The 19,057-nt window shown below is 29.0% G+C and overlaps 1 protein-coding gene across 2 annotated transcripts in view; it reads right to left on the bottom strand.

Moving 5' to 3' along the window:
- The window catches only part of LOC129907415 (guanine nucleotide-binding protein G(s) subunit alpha), a 298,316-nt gene that overhangs the window by 157,547 nt on the left and 121,712 nt on the right, over positions 1–19,057 (bottom strand). For both annotated transcript variants that reach the window (XM_055983618.1, XM_055983627.1), the window contains exon 3: positions 10,640–10,736. In XM_055983618.1, the coding sequence (XP_055839593.1) occupies positions 10,640–10,736 (97 nt within the window). The remainder of the gene's footprint in view (positions 1–10,639; positions 10,737–19,057) is intronic.

Here is a 19,057-nt window from a genome sequence, read left to right as displayed (position 1 = left end):
TTGTATTGAGCTCCTCTACAAAAACCCTTCATCAAATCCTAGCGCCCAACTTATCCTACTACGTGCCGAAACAACATTTTTGTTCTATACCTAAAAATTCGAATTTCTGTATCTGGGTTGAAATCCAAAAATTTTTTTTTCTAAGCCAATTTTGAAGTGATTTTCATAAAAAATACATCGATCAATTGGGAAATAGATATAGTTTTAGAATATATTTTTTAAATAGCATGTTGTATTGAAAACATATACTTTAAATTGATGCCGAAGTTGGGCAAATGACAAAAAAAATTGAATTTTTGAACTTTGACATCTTATAAATTCTAAGTGGTTTAACCGAGTTAAATGTTTTATACATTGTTAAAAAGGTATATTTATCTTCTATCAGACACTGTAAAAAAATAGAAAATGGGTAAAAAATTGTCGAAGCTAGAATTTTTTCAATGGGTGAAGGTCCAAAAAAACCTTTTTTTGCCCGTAACTCCAGATTTTGGGGGTGTTAGGGGATTTTCAAATACCGTTTCGTATTCAGTGCGACTAGCTCTACAAAACCTGATAGGTCTCCGCCCGCGTATATTTTGAGTGTTACACCGTCTTATTATTATTATTATCATTATCATTATCATTATCATTATCATTATCATTATCATTATCATTATCATTATCATTATCATTATCATTATCATTATCATTATCATTATCATTATCATTATCATTATCATTATCATTATCATTATCATTATCATTATCATTATCATTATCATTATCATTATCATTATCATTATCATTATCATTATCATTATCATTATCATTATCATTATCATTATCATTATCATTATCATTATCATTATCATTATCATTATCATTATCATTATCATTATCATTATCATTATCATTATCATTATCATTATCATTATCATTATCATTATCATTATCATTATCATTATCATTATCATTATCATTATCATTATCATTATCATTATCATTATCATTATCATTATCATTATCATTATCATTATCATTATCATTATCATTATCATTATCATTATCATTATCATTATCATTATCATTATCATTATCATTATCATTATCATTATCATTATCATTATCATTATCATTATCATTATCATTATCATTATCATTATCATTATCATTATCATTATCATTATCATTATCATTATCATTATCATTATCATTATCATTATCATTATCATTATCATTATCATTATCATTATCATTATCATTATCATTATCATTATCATTATCATTATCATTATCATTATCATTATCATTATCATTATCATTATCATTATCATTATCATTATCATTATCATTATCATTATCATTATCATTATCATTATCATTATCATTATCATTATCATTATCATTATCATTATCATTATCATTATCATTATCATTATCATTATCATTATCATTATCATTATCATTATCATTATCATTATCATTATCATTATCATTATCATTATCATTATCATTATCATTATCATTATCATTATCATTATCATTATCATTATCATTATCATTATCATTATCATTATCATTATCATTATCATTATCATTATCATTATCATTATCATTATCATTATCATTATCATTATCATTATCATTATCATTATCATTATCATTATCATTATCATTATCATTATCATTATCATTATCATTATCATTATCATTATCATTATCATTATCATTATCATTATCATTATCATTATCATTATCATTATCATTATCATTATCATTATCATTATCATTATCATTATCATTATCATTATCATTATCATTATCATTATCATTATCATTATCATTATCATTATCATTATCATTATCATTATCATTATCATTATCATTATCATTATCATTATCATTATCATTATCATTATCATTATCATTATCATTATCATTATCATTATCATTATCATTATCATTATCATTATCATTATCATTATCATTATCATTATCATTATCATTATCATTATCATTATCATTATCATTATCATTATCATTATCATTATCATTATCATTATCATTATTATTATTATTATTATTATTATTATTATTATTATTATTATTATTATTATTATTATTATTATTATTATTATTATTATTATTATTATTATTATTATTATTATTATTATTATTATTATTATTATTATTATTATTATTATTATTATTATTATTATTATTATTATTATTATTATTATTATTATTATTATTATTATTATTATTATTATTATTATTATTATTATTATTATTATTATTATTATTATTATTATTATTATTATTATTATTATTATTATTATTATTATTATTATTATTATTATTATTATTATTATTATTATTATTATTATTATTATTATTATTATTATTATTATTATTATTATTATTATTATTATTATTATTATTATTATTATTATTATTATTATTATTATTATTATTATTATTATTATTATTATTATTATTATTATTATTATTATTATTATTATTATTATTATTATTATTATTATTATTATTATTATTATTATTATTATTATTATTATTATTATTATTATTATTATTATTATTATTATTATTATTATTATTATTATTATTATTATTATTATTTTTATTTGGAAGTATCGACTTTGCGTTCATGGCTGAATGCATCTATATTAGGATCATTATCATTATTTTCTACCACATTTTCATAATCTGCTTCTTCAATTTCATTTATATTTGGTTTAGGTCTATGAGAAGTCGAATTCCCTTGACGCAATAAATGCTTTTCAGCAAGTCTTGCCGTTTCACGGAGTTTTTGTAAATCGATATCATCATAAGCAAATAACAAGAAACCTAATGTTTCCTTTGCGTTACTTTTAATTAGTTCTATAAGTTTTTTGTCATCCATAGGTTCTTTCAAACGAGTATTCATCGTTACTAAAGCTGTGAAGAAGTCATCAAAAGCCTCCTTTTGACCCTGTCGGCGTTCTAGCATTCGTACGAGTTTGTCATGATCGTTTTCGACGTGACTGAACTCACGTATTAACGATTCCTTAAACGATTCATAAGAAATGTTCTGATTTTGTCTTTGTTTTGAGAAAAGCCAAAACCATCTTTCAGTTCTATCTTATAAAAGGAGATGAAAAAATGATAACAAGTGACTCCACGAACATTGAGAGCGTGCTTTTAAGGTTTTACCTTGAATATGAAGTCATGAACGCTTCCAACACCGTTGTAACATATTTTCCATTTTTTGATGTTACAATTTTGATCATGTCTGGCAACAGAAGGTAACGTAAGTGGATTTGCCAATGGTGAAAATTCGGCGAAGAAAGGGAAAAATTATCCTCCCTTGTCTGATTACAAATTATAGCTTGTTGAAGAGTTGATATTAATTTGTTAATGTCATTGAATCTAAACTTTTCGATTTAGTTTGGGTATCAGAAGTTCCGGTTATGTTTTGTATTTTGGGTGGTTGAAACAATAGAGAGGTGGCTCCTGATGCCTCGGTCAAATTATCAGTTTGGTTCGGTTGTAATACTAAATCCGATAACTGAAAAATAGGAATTTCTTTTGTTGAATAAATAACCTTTGGTATCGCACCAGTATTCATTGAAGTGGTAATGTTTTCGTTATTATGAGAACCATTATTTAAAGTTAAACTTGCAGAATTTATTGTTCTTTTTATCACAACGTGGCATTGTTTTATGAATTTGTTATCTGTTTCTATTTGAGACTGGGGACGTCCTGGGTGTCGTAAAGGGTCAAGCGAGTTATTTTACCAATGCACAGTGGGTCACCTCCCATACAAAGTGCGGTCAAAAATATAATGACCATTTTTTTTTAATGAAACACCTGTATTATCATTTTATATGATTTATTATTGCAAAAAAATGCATCAAGTCAGTTTTTTAAAATTTTGGTTATTTTCATGAAAAATAAAAAAAGGTAAAAAAAATTTTTTTTTGAAAATATAAAAAAAATGGTTAATGCCGGAAATGGACCTGCCTGTCAGTCGAGCACTTTACCCTTACCCTCTAGTTCAGTCTTTTATAAAAATAATAGTGCTAAAAAGGAATTTTTTTAGTTTTACGTTGTAATTTTTTTTCTCCGTGTATCGTCATTTAAACTTGTATTACTCGAAAAGGGGAAAAAAAGGGGAAAAAACGGCGCTATTATTTCGAAAGGTAGGACGGTATTCTTCATTTGAGAACTTAAATTGTAGAGGGCACTCGAAGGCAAACCAACTAAATCTCTAATTTAATGAAAATTGAGCTAAATAAAAATGGTTAAAATTGCTTCGCTAACGAGCCCCATTACAATTAGCCTTAATGTTATTTAACAATATAATTTATGTTTTTAGAAAGTATTAAACTTCTCGTTTAATATCCATAACAATTTAATACTGTTCACAATTTTTAACACCCGCTATCACTATCGCAAGTTGACACCTTATAACTGCAGCGATAAGAAAACTGTACATTTTTTTATATACCGACTTTGAATGGCTATTAAGAAATGAAAAAAAGGGGTAAACGTCAAATTTTTTTTGGTTTTGGTTCGATGGGAGATTGTAGAACGTTGTTTAATCATTGGATTTTAAAAAATTGACATTTACTTTTTTATTTTTGACCTATGGTGGGACCCACTGTGCAATGTCTTAACAAGATTTAATTTTCAATTTTAAAAATTTGATTATAGCTACTTCTGTACGATTGTTGGACTTATAATCTTAAAACAATAATCTTTAGTTATTTTATTTTGTCGCAATGCATGAACAGCTTGGGCTGTTAACTACAGACTAACAATGTTAAAACGACCTGCCGTAACAAAAGGAAAAAATTATTAATATTAACATGCATAAATTCATATGACTGGATCTAAAGAGTTTGACTATGTTATGGAAATACAAAAATAACAATTCATGGCAACTCGTTATCAAATCGATTAATAAACGGGACTCATAAATGTAAAAGGTTTCTACTAAAAGCTAATACGTTGGGCGCCCTATTTGTTATTCCAATTTTAATTCGTCGTTGGGGAGGGTCAGTAAAACTCAAGAATAACAAACAGAATAACAGAATTGACCTCATGCCAGGACTGCACAAGGACATTTATGTATACATCCTTTACTTTCTAAAATCTTAATGTTGTAACGGACGGACATTGTTACACATTGGCTGGTATAAAGGTGTTTAATACCGAGTAGTACATTGATCCCACCCTGCGTTATGCCTTGGTAACGCTGATACTCATGTTTTTTGCTACCCCTAACTAATCCTTTTTGACTCACCTCGCTTGACCTATCGACACCCCATCAATCCCCAAATAAAATAATTTAACTTTTCATATCAAATTGTATAAATTTTATTAAACTGATTCAAGGCATCATTAAAATAAACCGTTAAAGAAAATAATTAAAAGTTCTGATTAACTATGGAAAATTATTAACCACAATTGGTTCTAGATATAATTTTTAAAAAGGAAACTAAGGATAATAATGTAATATTATTGAAAAATTGAATAATAGTATTTAGAAATGTATTAAAAGGAATTAAAAATAATAGATATATTTGTTGTGAGTTTCCAAATGTAATAAATTAATTAAAAGACACTTACACGACTCCTCAAAGATGTGCGCACAAAATCCAGGTCCTGTTGAGCTTGATTTAAATAAGTTAAATGAAATATTCTCACAACAAACACAATCCATTAAGGATAGTAAGATTAAGTATTAGAATTTAAGTTACAAAATTAGTAAAATAAACAATTTGATAAAAATTACTAATTAAACATAAGTAGGAAAATTGGAAATTTTAAGTTAAAATATTTAAATTAGTCAATTATCAACTATAACAAAGGCAAAGTTTAATGTTTCTCGAATCGAACAGGAAACCGACACTGAAAGAATCGTTTCTTCAATACGATTGTATTTATTGCTAGGGTTATTGATCATTTGATAAATTCGCAATAAGGATATCGGAAACTGCGTTCGTCGTAGTCCTTATCCTTGAGAATCCTGAAGACCGAATGGTCGGATAATGCTCCTTGGAGCCGATTCTAAAAAGTTTTTTTTTTCTTCTCCTGAATTTTAGATTTTTAGGAAAATTTTATATTGTTTAAATACGGCTTGCAGAGAATATTTTTCTTCTAGAAAATTCTATTTCTTATTCTTCTAAAATTACTTTAATTTTTTTCTTAAATGACTTTGCAACGTTTGAGAATTATTCGAAAATGAAAATTTATTAAAAAGAAACCTACGCCTACTTGATTTTTTTATTAGTAATAACGTAGTCTATCAAAGTATATGATTGATCAGTTATTTTGGTCGGCTGTTTAAGAGTGGGTGTCCCCGAATGACGAACTCAGACTTCATGTAAATGAGTTTGTGTGTATTAGTGACCTTTCTTCGCCATACATCTCTCACGTTCAACGTCATCTCAACTCATTTCTCTCTCGGTATCTTTATTTGCATTCTCTTTCCCTTTCTAGAGAACCAAAGTCATACAATTAAAGTCTATTTAGGTAGAAAAAACAAATCAGCATCAAGGAAATAACAAAAAAAAGGGTTGCAAGCCTTGCAAGTGTATATTGCGGTTTTGCTTTGCGCAACCGAATTCACTTGTGTTTTCGTTTTCCTTTGGTTTTACTCTATGTGCAAGAGTCATGGTAGGTATATTTATGAAGAAAAAAATGGTATGATATTCAGTGTTGAATTTTTCTATCTTTCTGCGCATCTATGTACCTACATCACTTGGTATTCTATATAACTTTTGCAAGTTTTCGTAGGCGCAGGAATCTGATCGACTTTTTTTTTCTTTGTTATAGTATTCAGTGATGATATTTATTTTAGTAGTTTAAAAACAAATTTTTTCAACATTTTTTTGGCAAATAAAACGTTTATTTTTTAAAACTATTAGGTACATATTTGTTTATTTATTTGAATGTTTTTAACTTCTTCTTTCGAATTTGTACATAGATTTTTATATTATATTATTAATTGATATTATTGTTATTCATATATATATGTATATTTTTCTCTTCAATTAAGTTAGATAAAATAAATAAATAAATATTTTTTGTTTTTACATATGTACGAAATTATAATAATAATTTTTTGGATTTTAATTAGTTTTGGTATAAAAACAATACATTTTATTTCATTATTAAAAGTAGGTACAAGATACTCAATACTTGAAAGGTGATAAACATAACAAATTCCTTATAACTAAAATAACAAATAACAATTTTAATGTTAGACTGCTTTAGATATAATGTTACTGAATATTGAAAATTAATTTGAAGGTATGGAACGAAAAAAGAAAATAGTGTAACAGATTTAGAAAAATACGCATAGTTTTGAAAAGTAATAATATTCTAATAGAAAGTAGATCGTAAATTTATGAAAGAGATAAATAAACCAGTTAAAAAAAAAAAAAAAAAAACAAGAATACAAAAAAAAAACTCGTTTATCCTATTCCATATACCTACCACGCAACACCAGATACCATACATTGCGAACGTGCGAGAGATCCATTTCCTGTATCCTCTCATTTTCGCCAAAAAAATACAACAACACTTTGCATGCGCGATGAGCTTGCCTGGCGCCAATCCTTTTTTATGGAAAAACCTATGTACAAACAATATGTAGAATGCAGATACCTAAGTTCATCTTATTCTTTATACCACCAAACAACCACTCGACAGAGCGAGTGCGAGAGATCATGTAGAAACAAAATAGAAGATAATAAAGAGAGAGATACAACTAGCGCCAGCGGAATTTGTTTGAACTACAAATTCTAATACATACGCATTCCATGAATTTCTGAGGAAAAAAATGGAAAGTAGACTCTTTTTTAAAAATTAATTGTAAGAAAACTATTATAGCAATTCTTGTTTTCTAACTTGATATTGATAGAAAAAATAATGAAAAAAAAATAAAAAAAATAAAAAAAATATAACAAAAAATCTAAAAATTCTGGTTTATTAGTAGAGTTTATTGTTTTTGGGACTCCTTTAAAAGCGATTGGAGGGTTACAAAATAATATTTTCCAACAAAATATAGCTTTACTCCATAGTCAATAAACTAAGCTTTTAAATAAAATAAAAATCAAAATCATACTTTGAAAAACAAAGAAATTAAACTTTTAAACATTTTTTTGTTGTTTAACCCTTTAAAACTTAATATAAATTTTTTAAACTAATCAATGTGTTAGTATTTGAGTTGAGGTACTTATTTCTTTTTATTTCGTTGAATTTTAACAATAATTGCACATGTTCAAACATTGTAACATTAGGAAAAATAGCTTCAGTTTCGATTAATTTTTTTCTATGAGAAATACATTATTAGATTTTCAAAATAGTTTTACTCCGTAGTTTGATTTAACCTCAATCCAAAATAGAAATAAAAAAAATAAAAATTTTAGTCTAACTAAGAAACAAACCAATGTCTTTCAGGTCGTTCTAAAACAACGAAAATTTTATCATGTTTTGTTCTCTCTTAATTACAAGTGCACAAATTTGGAAATTGTGGGGATGAAGACATTTAGCCTTGTTTATTATCTAAATAATAAAATTTATTTCATTCAATTATCTTTAAAAATGTAAAAGTTATTCCCCGATTTGTAAACGATAACCCGATTTTTACGTGGTCCACTCAGCCTTAACAATCTGACACAGGCCTTGATCAGTTAAAATTTCTAACATTTTTTCTGCGTAACGATCTTTTGCAAGAATGTCAATATTGAAATCACCCACCATTAAAATATTATCATCACTTTTAATTGAACGTAAACACCAATTCGAAAAAAAGTAAGAAAGTCTGTTTTTGAAGTACTGGGGATCTATAAAACACTGCTACCATCCATTTCCCATCATTCATCCACATCAACATTTGTATACACCAGACACTAGAAAAGTTTAAAATGTCTATAACTTGTGAACGAAGTCCTTTTTTAATATAAATAAGGTGTGAATTACAAGTCACTTTTTTGTATCTAACAATACCAATTTGTGATTCATCAATTTCACTAGTAATGCTAGTTTCTGATAGTTTAATAACATCAGGCTGGTAACTGTTTACTAAAAGTTCCAAATTCACACTTATTCGCCAGTAAACTTTGAATATTCAAATAATAAAACGTTAAATTTTTTTAGAAATTGGTTTTAAGCTTACGCTTATACACTTCACACTCATTATCAAACGCACTCTGATTTGTTTTCAAATTTAATTTAAGTTCTTCATTCATTCGTACGCTATTTACACATTTCAAGCATTCAGCATTGCAATCAGAAAAGATATGACATCCACCACATTTAGCACACAACATACTCTCAGCTTTGCAATCCTTACTGTTATGATTTAACATTTAAAACATCTCTTAACATAAAATGATTCTTTCACTAAACACTTGTCCCATCCAACACTTAGTTTACCAGCTTTCATTACTTCATTAAAACTCTTGCTATCCAACTCAATCACTGCAGTATAAGAATTTTTATTTGGTTTTTTCCACATGGCTTTGCACACAAAGTTAACATCTTTCAAAATTTCATTCTGGTTTTTCAAACAATTAATCAGTTCATTTTCGTTCATTTTATCGGATAAATTATAAATTTGCACTCTCGGATTATTTCTTTTTAACTGTTATGATTTAACATTTAAAACATCTCTTAACATAAAATGATTCTTTCACTAAACATTTTCCCATCCAACACTTAGTTTACCAGCTTTCATTACTTCATTAAAACTCTAGCTATCCAACTCAATCACTGCAGTATAAGAATTTTTATTTGGTTTTTTCCACATGGCTTTGCACACAAAGTTAACATCTTTCAAAATTTCATTCTGGTTTTTCAAACAATTAATCAGTTCATTTTCGTTCATTTTATCGGATAAATTATAAATTTGCACTCTCGGATTATTTCTTTTTAACTTATTCTCTCCACTTTATCTTTCACTCTTTTCTCTTCCACTTTATCTTTCACTCTTTTCATTGATTCCACATTCTCGCATGAGACCACAATTGCACCCCTATAATCTAAGTTTATAGAATGATCTTGGCGTATTTTTCGATGGTGGGTCTCATGGAACTATCTTTTAAAATAGTTTTTAAATAATTTCAAATTGAGAATCTTCATCTTTATAGCAAGTTCAATAGTTTTTTGAGAAAAAAGTTTCATATTTCTTTTCTACGATTGACTGACTCATGACTCATTTAATTCGATGCTGGTTTTTTGTTTCTATTTATTTTTATTTTTTATTTTATTTTTTATTATTTTTTCAATTTATTTAGAACAAATTAAGAGTGTGCCTGGGTCGAAATTCAGCCTATCATATGTTATTGCACGAATGAAAGGTCCGGAGGAAAAACGGTACATGTCCACTTTTAGTCAAATAAACCAATGACGAGGTCTGTAGTTTTTACTGAGCACTATCGGATGACACTCTTACTTTCAGAAAACAAATTAAAGTCTTATTAAAAAAATAAATAAATGATGTGCCTTTAAAACTAGGTTGTATGAAGAACAAAGTTTTAAATTTTTCTTGGAATGAGTTGGAATGGACGCGTGTAGTTTTTCCTCTGGACCATTCATATATTTACTTGTTGCTACTTTTTGACCTACTTTATTTATATGTACTTACTTGAAGCGCAATCTTGAAGATATTCAACCCTAGACTCGTTTTCCTTTTTTTCCAAAGCCACAGGAGGATTCAGTGTGCTCATTGCTCCAGTTATAGTCTAGAAATAAGAATAAGTTATATTCATAAACAGTTATAGTCTAGAAATAAGAATAAGTTATGTATGTATATTCATACAAAACGGAACCAATAAGGCTTTTAAGTAAACAACACAAAATCTCTCTTTCAACCCTCAAACTTTGTACTTAGGTGACTCTGACATTAGTTTATGTCTGTAAGCAACAATGGAAACCGTTATTTTTGTAATCAAATAAATATTTAAGTTAATATTATAAAAATTATAAAGAAAATGGCATGAAAAAAATTAAATTTTTTTTTTTTTAATTCAAAAAAATAAAAAAAAAAACATTTTAAAAATCATTTTGGCACTTAATCACAGTCGGAGTAGTACCTATAAGACAGTGTGTGAATTAAGTTTTGTTATTAGTGAATTCGGCGAATGAACTGTATAATCGACTCCTGTGTCTATGTTATATATAGCTTTCAGTGGCGAGGCGTCGATAATTTCAAAAGGGAAGTCGATGAAAAATTAATTTTCTTGCAAAGAAAATTTAACAATCTACCTGAATCAAAACTAAACAAATACAAGAGATGTTTGAAGTCGACAAAATGAAATTTTTACCAAAACCCATTGTTCTTTCACAGTACCTAATGCTTGCAACAAATATCAATAAATAAATAGGTACATAACTAATATTAATGTTGATTATCTTAACAACTGAAAATAGGCTTTTATTATCTGTTTGCCAGGACTAATCAAATACATATCTTTTTTAGCATTCTTCAAGAACTTTTATAGGTTTTTATTATATAGGTCTTTTTTCCTTTTAAGAAAAAGATATTCAAAATGAAGAACCTTCATTTATTTTTTTCAAGCACCAAAATACCTATAAAATTAGAGAGAAAAATGTCAAACAGGAATCAAGTATTTTTTCTTTATTTTCTTTTAAAATCCTCTACAATTCTCTTAAGCTCTAAAAATCAACCTGAACCCATAAATTGATGAATCGAATTTTTGGGTTATCTAACGACAAAAGATTGCGTGAAAGATTTATATCGTGATTCAAAAAATCACATAATTGTTCTGCATTTATTTGCCTACCTCTTAAACAATATTTTGAAAAAGACACAGTCAACCTCCCCTATAAATTTATCACAGAAGCACAGCGAGATACATACAATATCTTCCAAATAAGTCGATGAAAACCGTCTTATCAAAGATCATATAACTAGTAAAGATGTCGCACGTAGAACAAACTTCTGTGCTTGAAATTTTCTACCATCAGATTTTACCCATAGGTCCAAAACATGTATCCAAGAATTAAATTGTTGAGAAACATTTTAAAATTTTTCGATGAATGCGTAGAAAAGAGAGGGTTGATTTTTATAGATGAATTTATTTAATGGGAGGAAGCGAGATAGTAGTTAAATGTTGATACGAATAAGGAAAAGAAAAAAAATACATTTGTCTGCGAGAATGTACCTATGAAATAATTTTTTTTTGTTAAATTATTCAGGAAACTGATATTGACACATGATTCAAAATAATAATTTAAATAAGAATAATTTTAGATATATATATGACAAGAGTGTATGAGCAAAATTGTGTGAAAATGAATTTCAACCCTCAAATTGTCAATAGGTCCAAATCATTATAATGCAGAAATCCTTCGCAACATTAAAAAAAAGTTCTTATCATGAGTGGGAAAGAGAGAGTTATTTTTAATAGATTTCTTAAATGCGAAGGACCGAGATGTAAGTTGAATAGGAACAAATGAAAACAAAAAGGATCGTTTTGCCGTGCGGGTATATATTTTTTTTCACAACTGGATTGCTTCGCACAAGCAGGGCGAAGACGAGATGGCTAGTTTTAAGGATTGATGAAAAAAAGAAGCAAAAACAACTTTTGCAAGTGACTGGTGTGCTTGAGGTGGGTAGGTATAGGTAGGTATACGTGTAAGCAGAAGAAGGTTGATGAGTTTTTTTTTGGTTTTAATTTTTTTTCGATGGTAGTTAGATATTTAGATATTTTTTTAAGTGGAGGGTGGTTTTCTATTTCTATATTTTTGTTTCCTTTTTGAATAATCGCAAAGGCACAGGCGCATTGCTTTTAGGTGTAAGTACACACGTAATATGTAGGTAGAATTTTTTTTCCTTTGCGACAGCAATCGTCCTTGAAAAATGTAGTTCATTGTATTTTGGTTGGAAAAAGAAATTCAAACAAGTGGTAGGTAGGTGGGTAGGTAGGAAGTGATAAAAATGATCATTCTTGGTTTGTTGTTATTTTCTTTAGTGAGGTAGGTTATGTAGGTATCTATTGATATTGAAAGATTTATTTAGTGTGGATCAGGGCTGTAAAAAATTCTATTTAAAAATGCATTTGAAATTAAAAAAAAATGATTGCAACCAAAAATATTTTGCATAAAAAAATGTTATTGCAACTGAAGAATACCTATTTGGATTGAAAATTAAATTTTTATTGCAACTGAAAATATTTTGCACACAAAAAATAATTAAAAATGTTGCATTAAATATTTGTTCATGATCTTAGGCGATTATCTTTGCATTTATGTTATTTTGCAATTATTAAAAATATACTATTGGAGATACAAAAATCTTCTATAACTTATTTGAAAGGTAATAATGTAAAGGTGAATACCACAAAAGGATTTTTAAAAATTCAATCATTAAATAGGGTAAATAGGGGTAAAACGAAATTGCAATAAAGTGACTATTTTCTAAAAGCAACGTTGTAGAAAACTGATTTTTTTTAAATTGGTAGATACTTTTATTGGAAGGCTAACGAAGGTATTGAAAAATTCTACAAAATTTCAAAACTAAGTTATAAACGATTTTCTTAAACTAAAACATGAAGTAGACCTTTGACATAGTTGTAGGTAGGGGACATTTTTTTGATAATTTGAAAAATGCCATTTGAAAGATAATGAAAAAAAAATTAAGGGTCTCTGCGTTTCAAAATATGAATTTTTGAAAAACTAAAAACCTTTTTAGGGGCAGGTATTTTTGGGTGATTTTTAATGTTTAGCAATTTTTCGGAGCTTTCAAAAAATCTGAAATCGTGTGGCTAAAATCTAAAAAGGTTTTAGTTTTTCAAAAATTCATATTTTGAAACGCAGAGACCCTTAATTTTTTTTTCACTTAAGAAACCTACCTACATACGTATAACGGGTATGGCATATATATTGCACATTTTTTTAACCTAAAAGCGCGAAAACCATCAGGACCGGGACTTAATCATCTATTTTCTTAATGTACTCTAGGATAGTTACCTCAGAAATAGAAAAATCAATCGAATTAAGATGTAAAAACTCATCAACAGTAGAAGTATTATAAGTATCGCAAAAAGAAGATAAATCAAAAAAAAGACTGAAAATATTCGCCAAACATATTTGCTGTGTCCTCTGGGTAATGACTTTCTACATTTTGGTAGCTCATATTAGTTGGGTAACCATCAGATTTTCTCTTAAGATTTACGAATTTCCAGAAATTTCAGGTGCAAAACCTATACGCCCACAGACAACGATTAAGGAAACGCCTCCAAAGGATTCAACAACGGGACCTGAATACATCAAACGCCAACTACCGGACAGTGTGGAGTGAGCTACAGTGCACCAACATCATGCTCCGTAATTCCATTCAACACTATAACAACACACAGTTCCAGAAGAGACTGCAGTCAATAAAGCCAGGTCCTGATGCCTTCAAGAACATCAACCGGAATGTTGGACTCAAGTCACCAATGCCGGAAGTCGTTAGCACCAACAATGGAGAAGCAACAACTACTCAGGAAAAAGCAGAAGCATTTGCAGCCCACTTTCAAGGTAACTTCGCACCGAAACCTTGCGTAGACACAGACTTCTTAGAGGAAGTCGAGGCATCCATCCAAAGGACTTTGCTACCTAAAGGCCCCAACCCATAGAATCCGTTGCGTCCGCTGCGTCGAAGTTTTAAAATAAATTACACACGTTCTTATGGGAAGCGACCCATAAGCGACGGATCGGACGGAGACGGACTTCCCATAAGAACGTGTGTATTTTATCGAGCTGTCAGTCAAAAACTTCGACGCAACGGACGCAACGGATTCTATGGGTTGGGCCCTTAACCCGGATAAAGTGACATTCAGCGAACCAATCCTGCAAATGATCCAGTTGACAGCCCGAACCTGAGTACACCCAAAGAGATTACCGAAATAATTAATCTATCCAAACCGAAGAAATCCTGGACCAGATGGAATTTCCAACTTCATAATAAAGAGGCTCCCGCAAACAATAATGATCTTCCTAGCTATTATCCTCAACAATTGTATCAACAACAGCTACTTCCCGCAGAAATGGAAAACTGCAAGAATTGTGGCGATTCCTAGGAAAGGTTCTAGGAACATGATCTCCAATTACAGGCCAATCTCTCTTCTCAACAAAATTATTAAGCTCTTGGAAGAGCTGACCCTAAGGAAGCTGAAGTAGTTTTGCAGCGATAACAACATCATCCCAGACATGCAGTTCGGCTTTCGGGAGAAGCGCTCCACAGTACATCCGCTCAAGAAGTTCCACCAAGACATAACCTCAGCTTTAAACAACGATGAAGTTATTGTCGCATGCTTTCTGGATGTCGAAAAAGCATTTGACATCGTATGGACAGAAGCCTTTATCCATAAACTTCATCTACTAGGCTTTCCTTTAGCACTAATTAAAATTAATTTTTTTTTCTCTCTTCCAGAAACTTTTTTGTGCAAGTGGAGGATCGGAAATCAACAACCAAACGCATTAGAGCTGGAGTAGCTCAAGAATCCAAACTTGGCCCCTTCCTTTACAGCATCCTGACGTCAGACCAACCACCTGCAATTGAGTGCGAGAACCTGCTTTACGCGGACGATTCACTCACATACTGCAAGTCCATCTCTCCAACAATAGCTGCTAGGAAAGTCGAAGCTCACATTTGGAAACTGTATGAGTTCGACAGTAAATGGGGTATCCAAATAAACTCAATATCGGCAATCACCCGAATCAGCTGATGAGAAGAATGACAGCCCAACAACGACATCCCGAACCTAGTTACCTTTGCGCTTTGGATATACTGGATGAGCACATTATTTCAATGGACAACGAAGAAGCAGTTAATTTTTACGTCGACACCTAGTCGGCATTCTACCGCGGCTAAACGCCAACCAAAACAACCCAACTCAACCAACTCAACAACTGGACATCCGGGTCTGATCACCCCGAGGACAACTTATTCAGCAGACTTTTTAAATTAGGTTTATCCACGTATTATATTTGTTTATATTTTATAACTTTGTCATTGTTTTAAGTTAGGCTTCCTTTGTGCCAACAAAATTTTGTATCTATCAATGTATCTAAGAAATAAGTTATTTTAAGTCAATTTTTAAATAGAAAGTTCAATAAACCAAAATTGATTGATTGATAACTTACATAATATTTAAGTTTAACGAAATAGATAACGCAGGATGATGAAGATCTTCTTCAATAAGCTTCGTATCAGAACGTAAATTAGTTCCATTAGAATTATTGAGGTAAAAAAAGTACACAAGGTCTAAGATTCTACCAAATTGGTTTTTGACATTACTTAATTGATTAAGTCCAAATGAAGTCATTCCATCGATAAAAAGAACTTCGTTGTTGCTCGAACATTAACGGCATAATAACATTCTAGTTCCGGCAATTTTATCCATTCAAGATTTGGTAGATTAAAGTCACCAATAACAAAAAGTTCATCACGAGGATCAAGTTTGTCATTTATAGATTCTAATGTCGAATTCCTTTAAATTTTTTGAATCGCCTCAAAAAAATCGAATTTTTGGTGTTAAAAAGGAACATGAAAACTAACCGAATTCTTTTTGCGATTGTATGTGTGTTATTTGACAATAATTTTTACACGAACGTCAAGCTGAAATCAAATCAATAATTTTGTTTATTTCCTTAGGTAATATTAATTTAATTTTATCAAAATCAATAGGAAATTGGAGATACTATTAAGATCTGAGTGAAGATGAAGTAGAAGGTTAATTATTTTAGCCGTATGTTTTGGTTTTACAGAGAAAAAATTTCCTGAAGACATTCACGGGAAGAAAATTCACAGTAATTGCACTTTTTCACAAGAAGTATGCCAGGAAAAAATATATTTTGATCGCACATTGTTTTTTTTTATTTATTTCATATTTTTCCGCAATAAAACACGGTATACGATTATAATTTACACTTTATTTGAAGTTGGTGTTCCAAATAAACAAATAATAAGAAGAAAACTTTCAGCTTGACGTTTGAGAAATGTCAAATGTTCCAAGTGTGTGTGCAAATCCGTGTAAATCTTTCAAAAAAGAGGGATTAAAAAAAATTCGAATTCTGCTTCGTTTGAGGCGAATTTTTTTTCTATGGAACACGATTTTCAGAAAAAATTCGCTTCGAGATCGCCGAAAATTCGATTTTTACATTGAAAGGAATTCGACATAAGCAATCGATAAGTTATGTCGAAATCCTTTCAATTGAAAAATCGAATTTTCGGCGATCTCGAAGCGATTTTTTTCTGAAAATCATGTTCCATAGAAAAAAAATTCGCCTCAAACGAAGCAGAATTCGAAATTTTTTTAATCCCTCTTTTTTGAGAGATTTACACGGATTTGCACACACACTTGGAACATTTTACATTTCTCAAACGTCAAGCTGAAAGTTTTCTTCGTGTTGTTTGTTTATTTGACAACACCAACTTCAAATAAAGAGTATATTTTAATTGAATATCGTATTTTTTATTGCGGAAAAATATGAAATAAATAAAAAAAACAATGTGCGATCAAAATATATTTTTTCCTGGCATAGTTCTTGTGAAAAAGTCAAATTGTTGTGACTTTTCTTCTCGTAATTGTCGACAGAAAATTTTTTCTCTGTAAAACCATGGCATACGGCCAAAATAATAACCTTCTACTTCATCTTCACTCAGATCTTAATAATAACTGCAATTTCAATTTGATTCTGATTAAAATAAATCTATATTACCGAAGAAAATAAACAAAATTATTGATCAAAGGAATTTCTGGTTTTATTTTGCAGAAATTGTTTTGGTTTCAGCTTGACGTTCGTGTAAAAATTGTTGTCAAATGACACACATACAATCGCAAAAAGAATTCGGTCTGTTTTCCTGTTCCTTTTTAACACCAAAAATTCGATTTTTTTGAGGCGATTCAAAAAATTGAAAGGAATTCGACATTAGAATGAGCAAGAAAGAAAAAAAACAACCCACACATTGTTTAGCGTTCGTTTGTTGTGGTTTAAAAATGTCATCTAAGAAAAGAAATACAGTTTCATAAAAACAAATATGCTAAGACTTATAAAAGAAATTTAATTTCTTATATGCAATTGTACTTACATAAGAAATTTTCTTTCTTATATATATTTTATTTATATAAGAAATTTTCTTTCTTATATACACTTTTTTTTCTCTAAGAAAACAAGGATACAAGAAAGTAAATATCTGGTTTTTTTTACTTTCTTATATCCGTCATCTACTGTAGCTAAGAAACAGTTTAATCTTTTCTTCTAACTATTTAAAGCAACAACGCTCTACATTTATTATTTTTTCTTTTGGTTTTCTACCCTAAATTTTATTATAAATCGCTTACAAACCTAACATTTCAAATAAACTATCAATTAATTGCAGTGATCGTTCTTAGAAGTGATAATATTTCATTCAAATAATAATTCGATCATAATTGCAGTGAAATAAAATTGTTTCTGTATGACTGCTTTGTAATCTCTTAGTAAAAAAAAATAGATCTTCTGTTTACCTCTCCCTGGTGAGTGAAACTTTTTGTATATGTTCTGCACTCGTAGCTTTGTGGATACTGCATTGAAATTGAATCCCAACTTTTTGTTTACCTTTTCATACTGCAACCGAGCTTTACCTGAGTGATTGGCTACTTTTTGCTTCAGACAGCATTATACGCTTACCTGCCAGACGATGCTTTTTTGTTTTCATTGGCACATAAAAATACAAAAACAATTTTGTTGTTGCTGCATTTTATTTTTGCCTTGTTGACTTTATGCTGATCATCTGTAAACTGTTATCTATAAACTGTCATTTTCATTTGGCTGCTGTCATCTTAAACTCCAGTGCCGATACATTGATTTATGGTTTGTGTACTTACTAAGTACATTAATAAATTCGGAGTACACTGCGAGTGAACATTTTGGCAAGTACCTAACATCAATTTTTATTTTTTCCAAAAAATAAAAAATTATAAATAACACAAATTATTATGTCTGCGTGCGCTTTGTGTGATAATATCGCAGATTATCTTATTGACGCTATTATTTGTCATGGAAGCTTTCG

The sequence above is a fragment of the Episyrphus balteatus genome, chromosome 1, assembly GCF_945859705.1.
Source record: "Episyrphus balteatus chromosome 1, idEpiBalt1.1, whole genome shotgun sequence".
In the NCBI taxonomy this organism is placed as follows: Eukaryota; Metazoa; Arthropoda; class Insecta; order Diptera; family Syrphidae; genus Episyrphus; species Episyrphus balteatus.
This window is presented reverse-complemented; position numbering and strand designations above follow the sequence as displayed.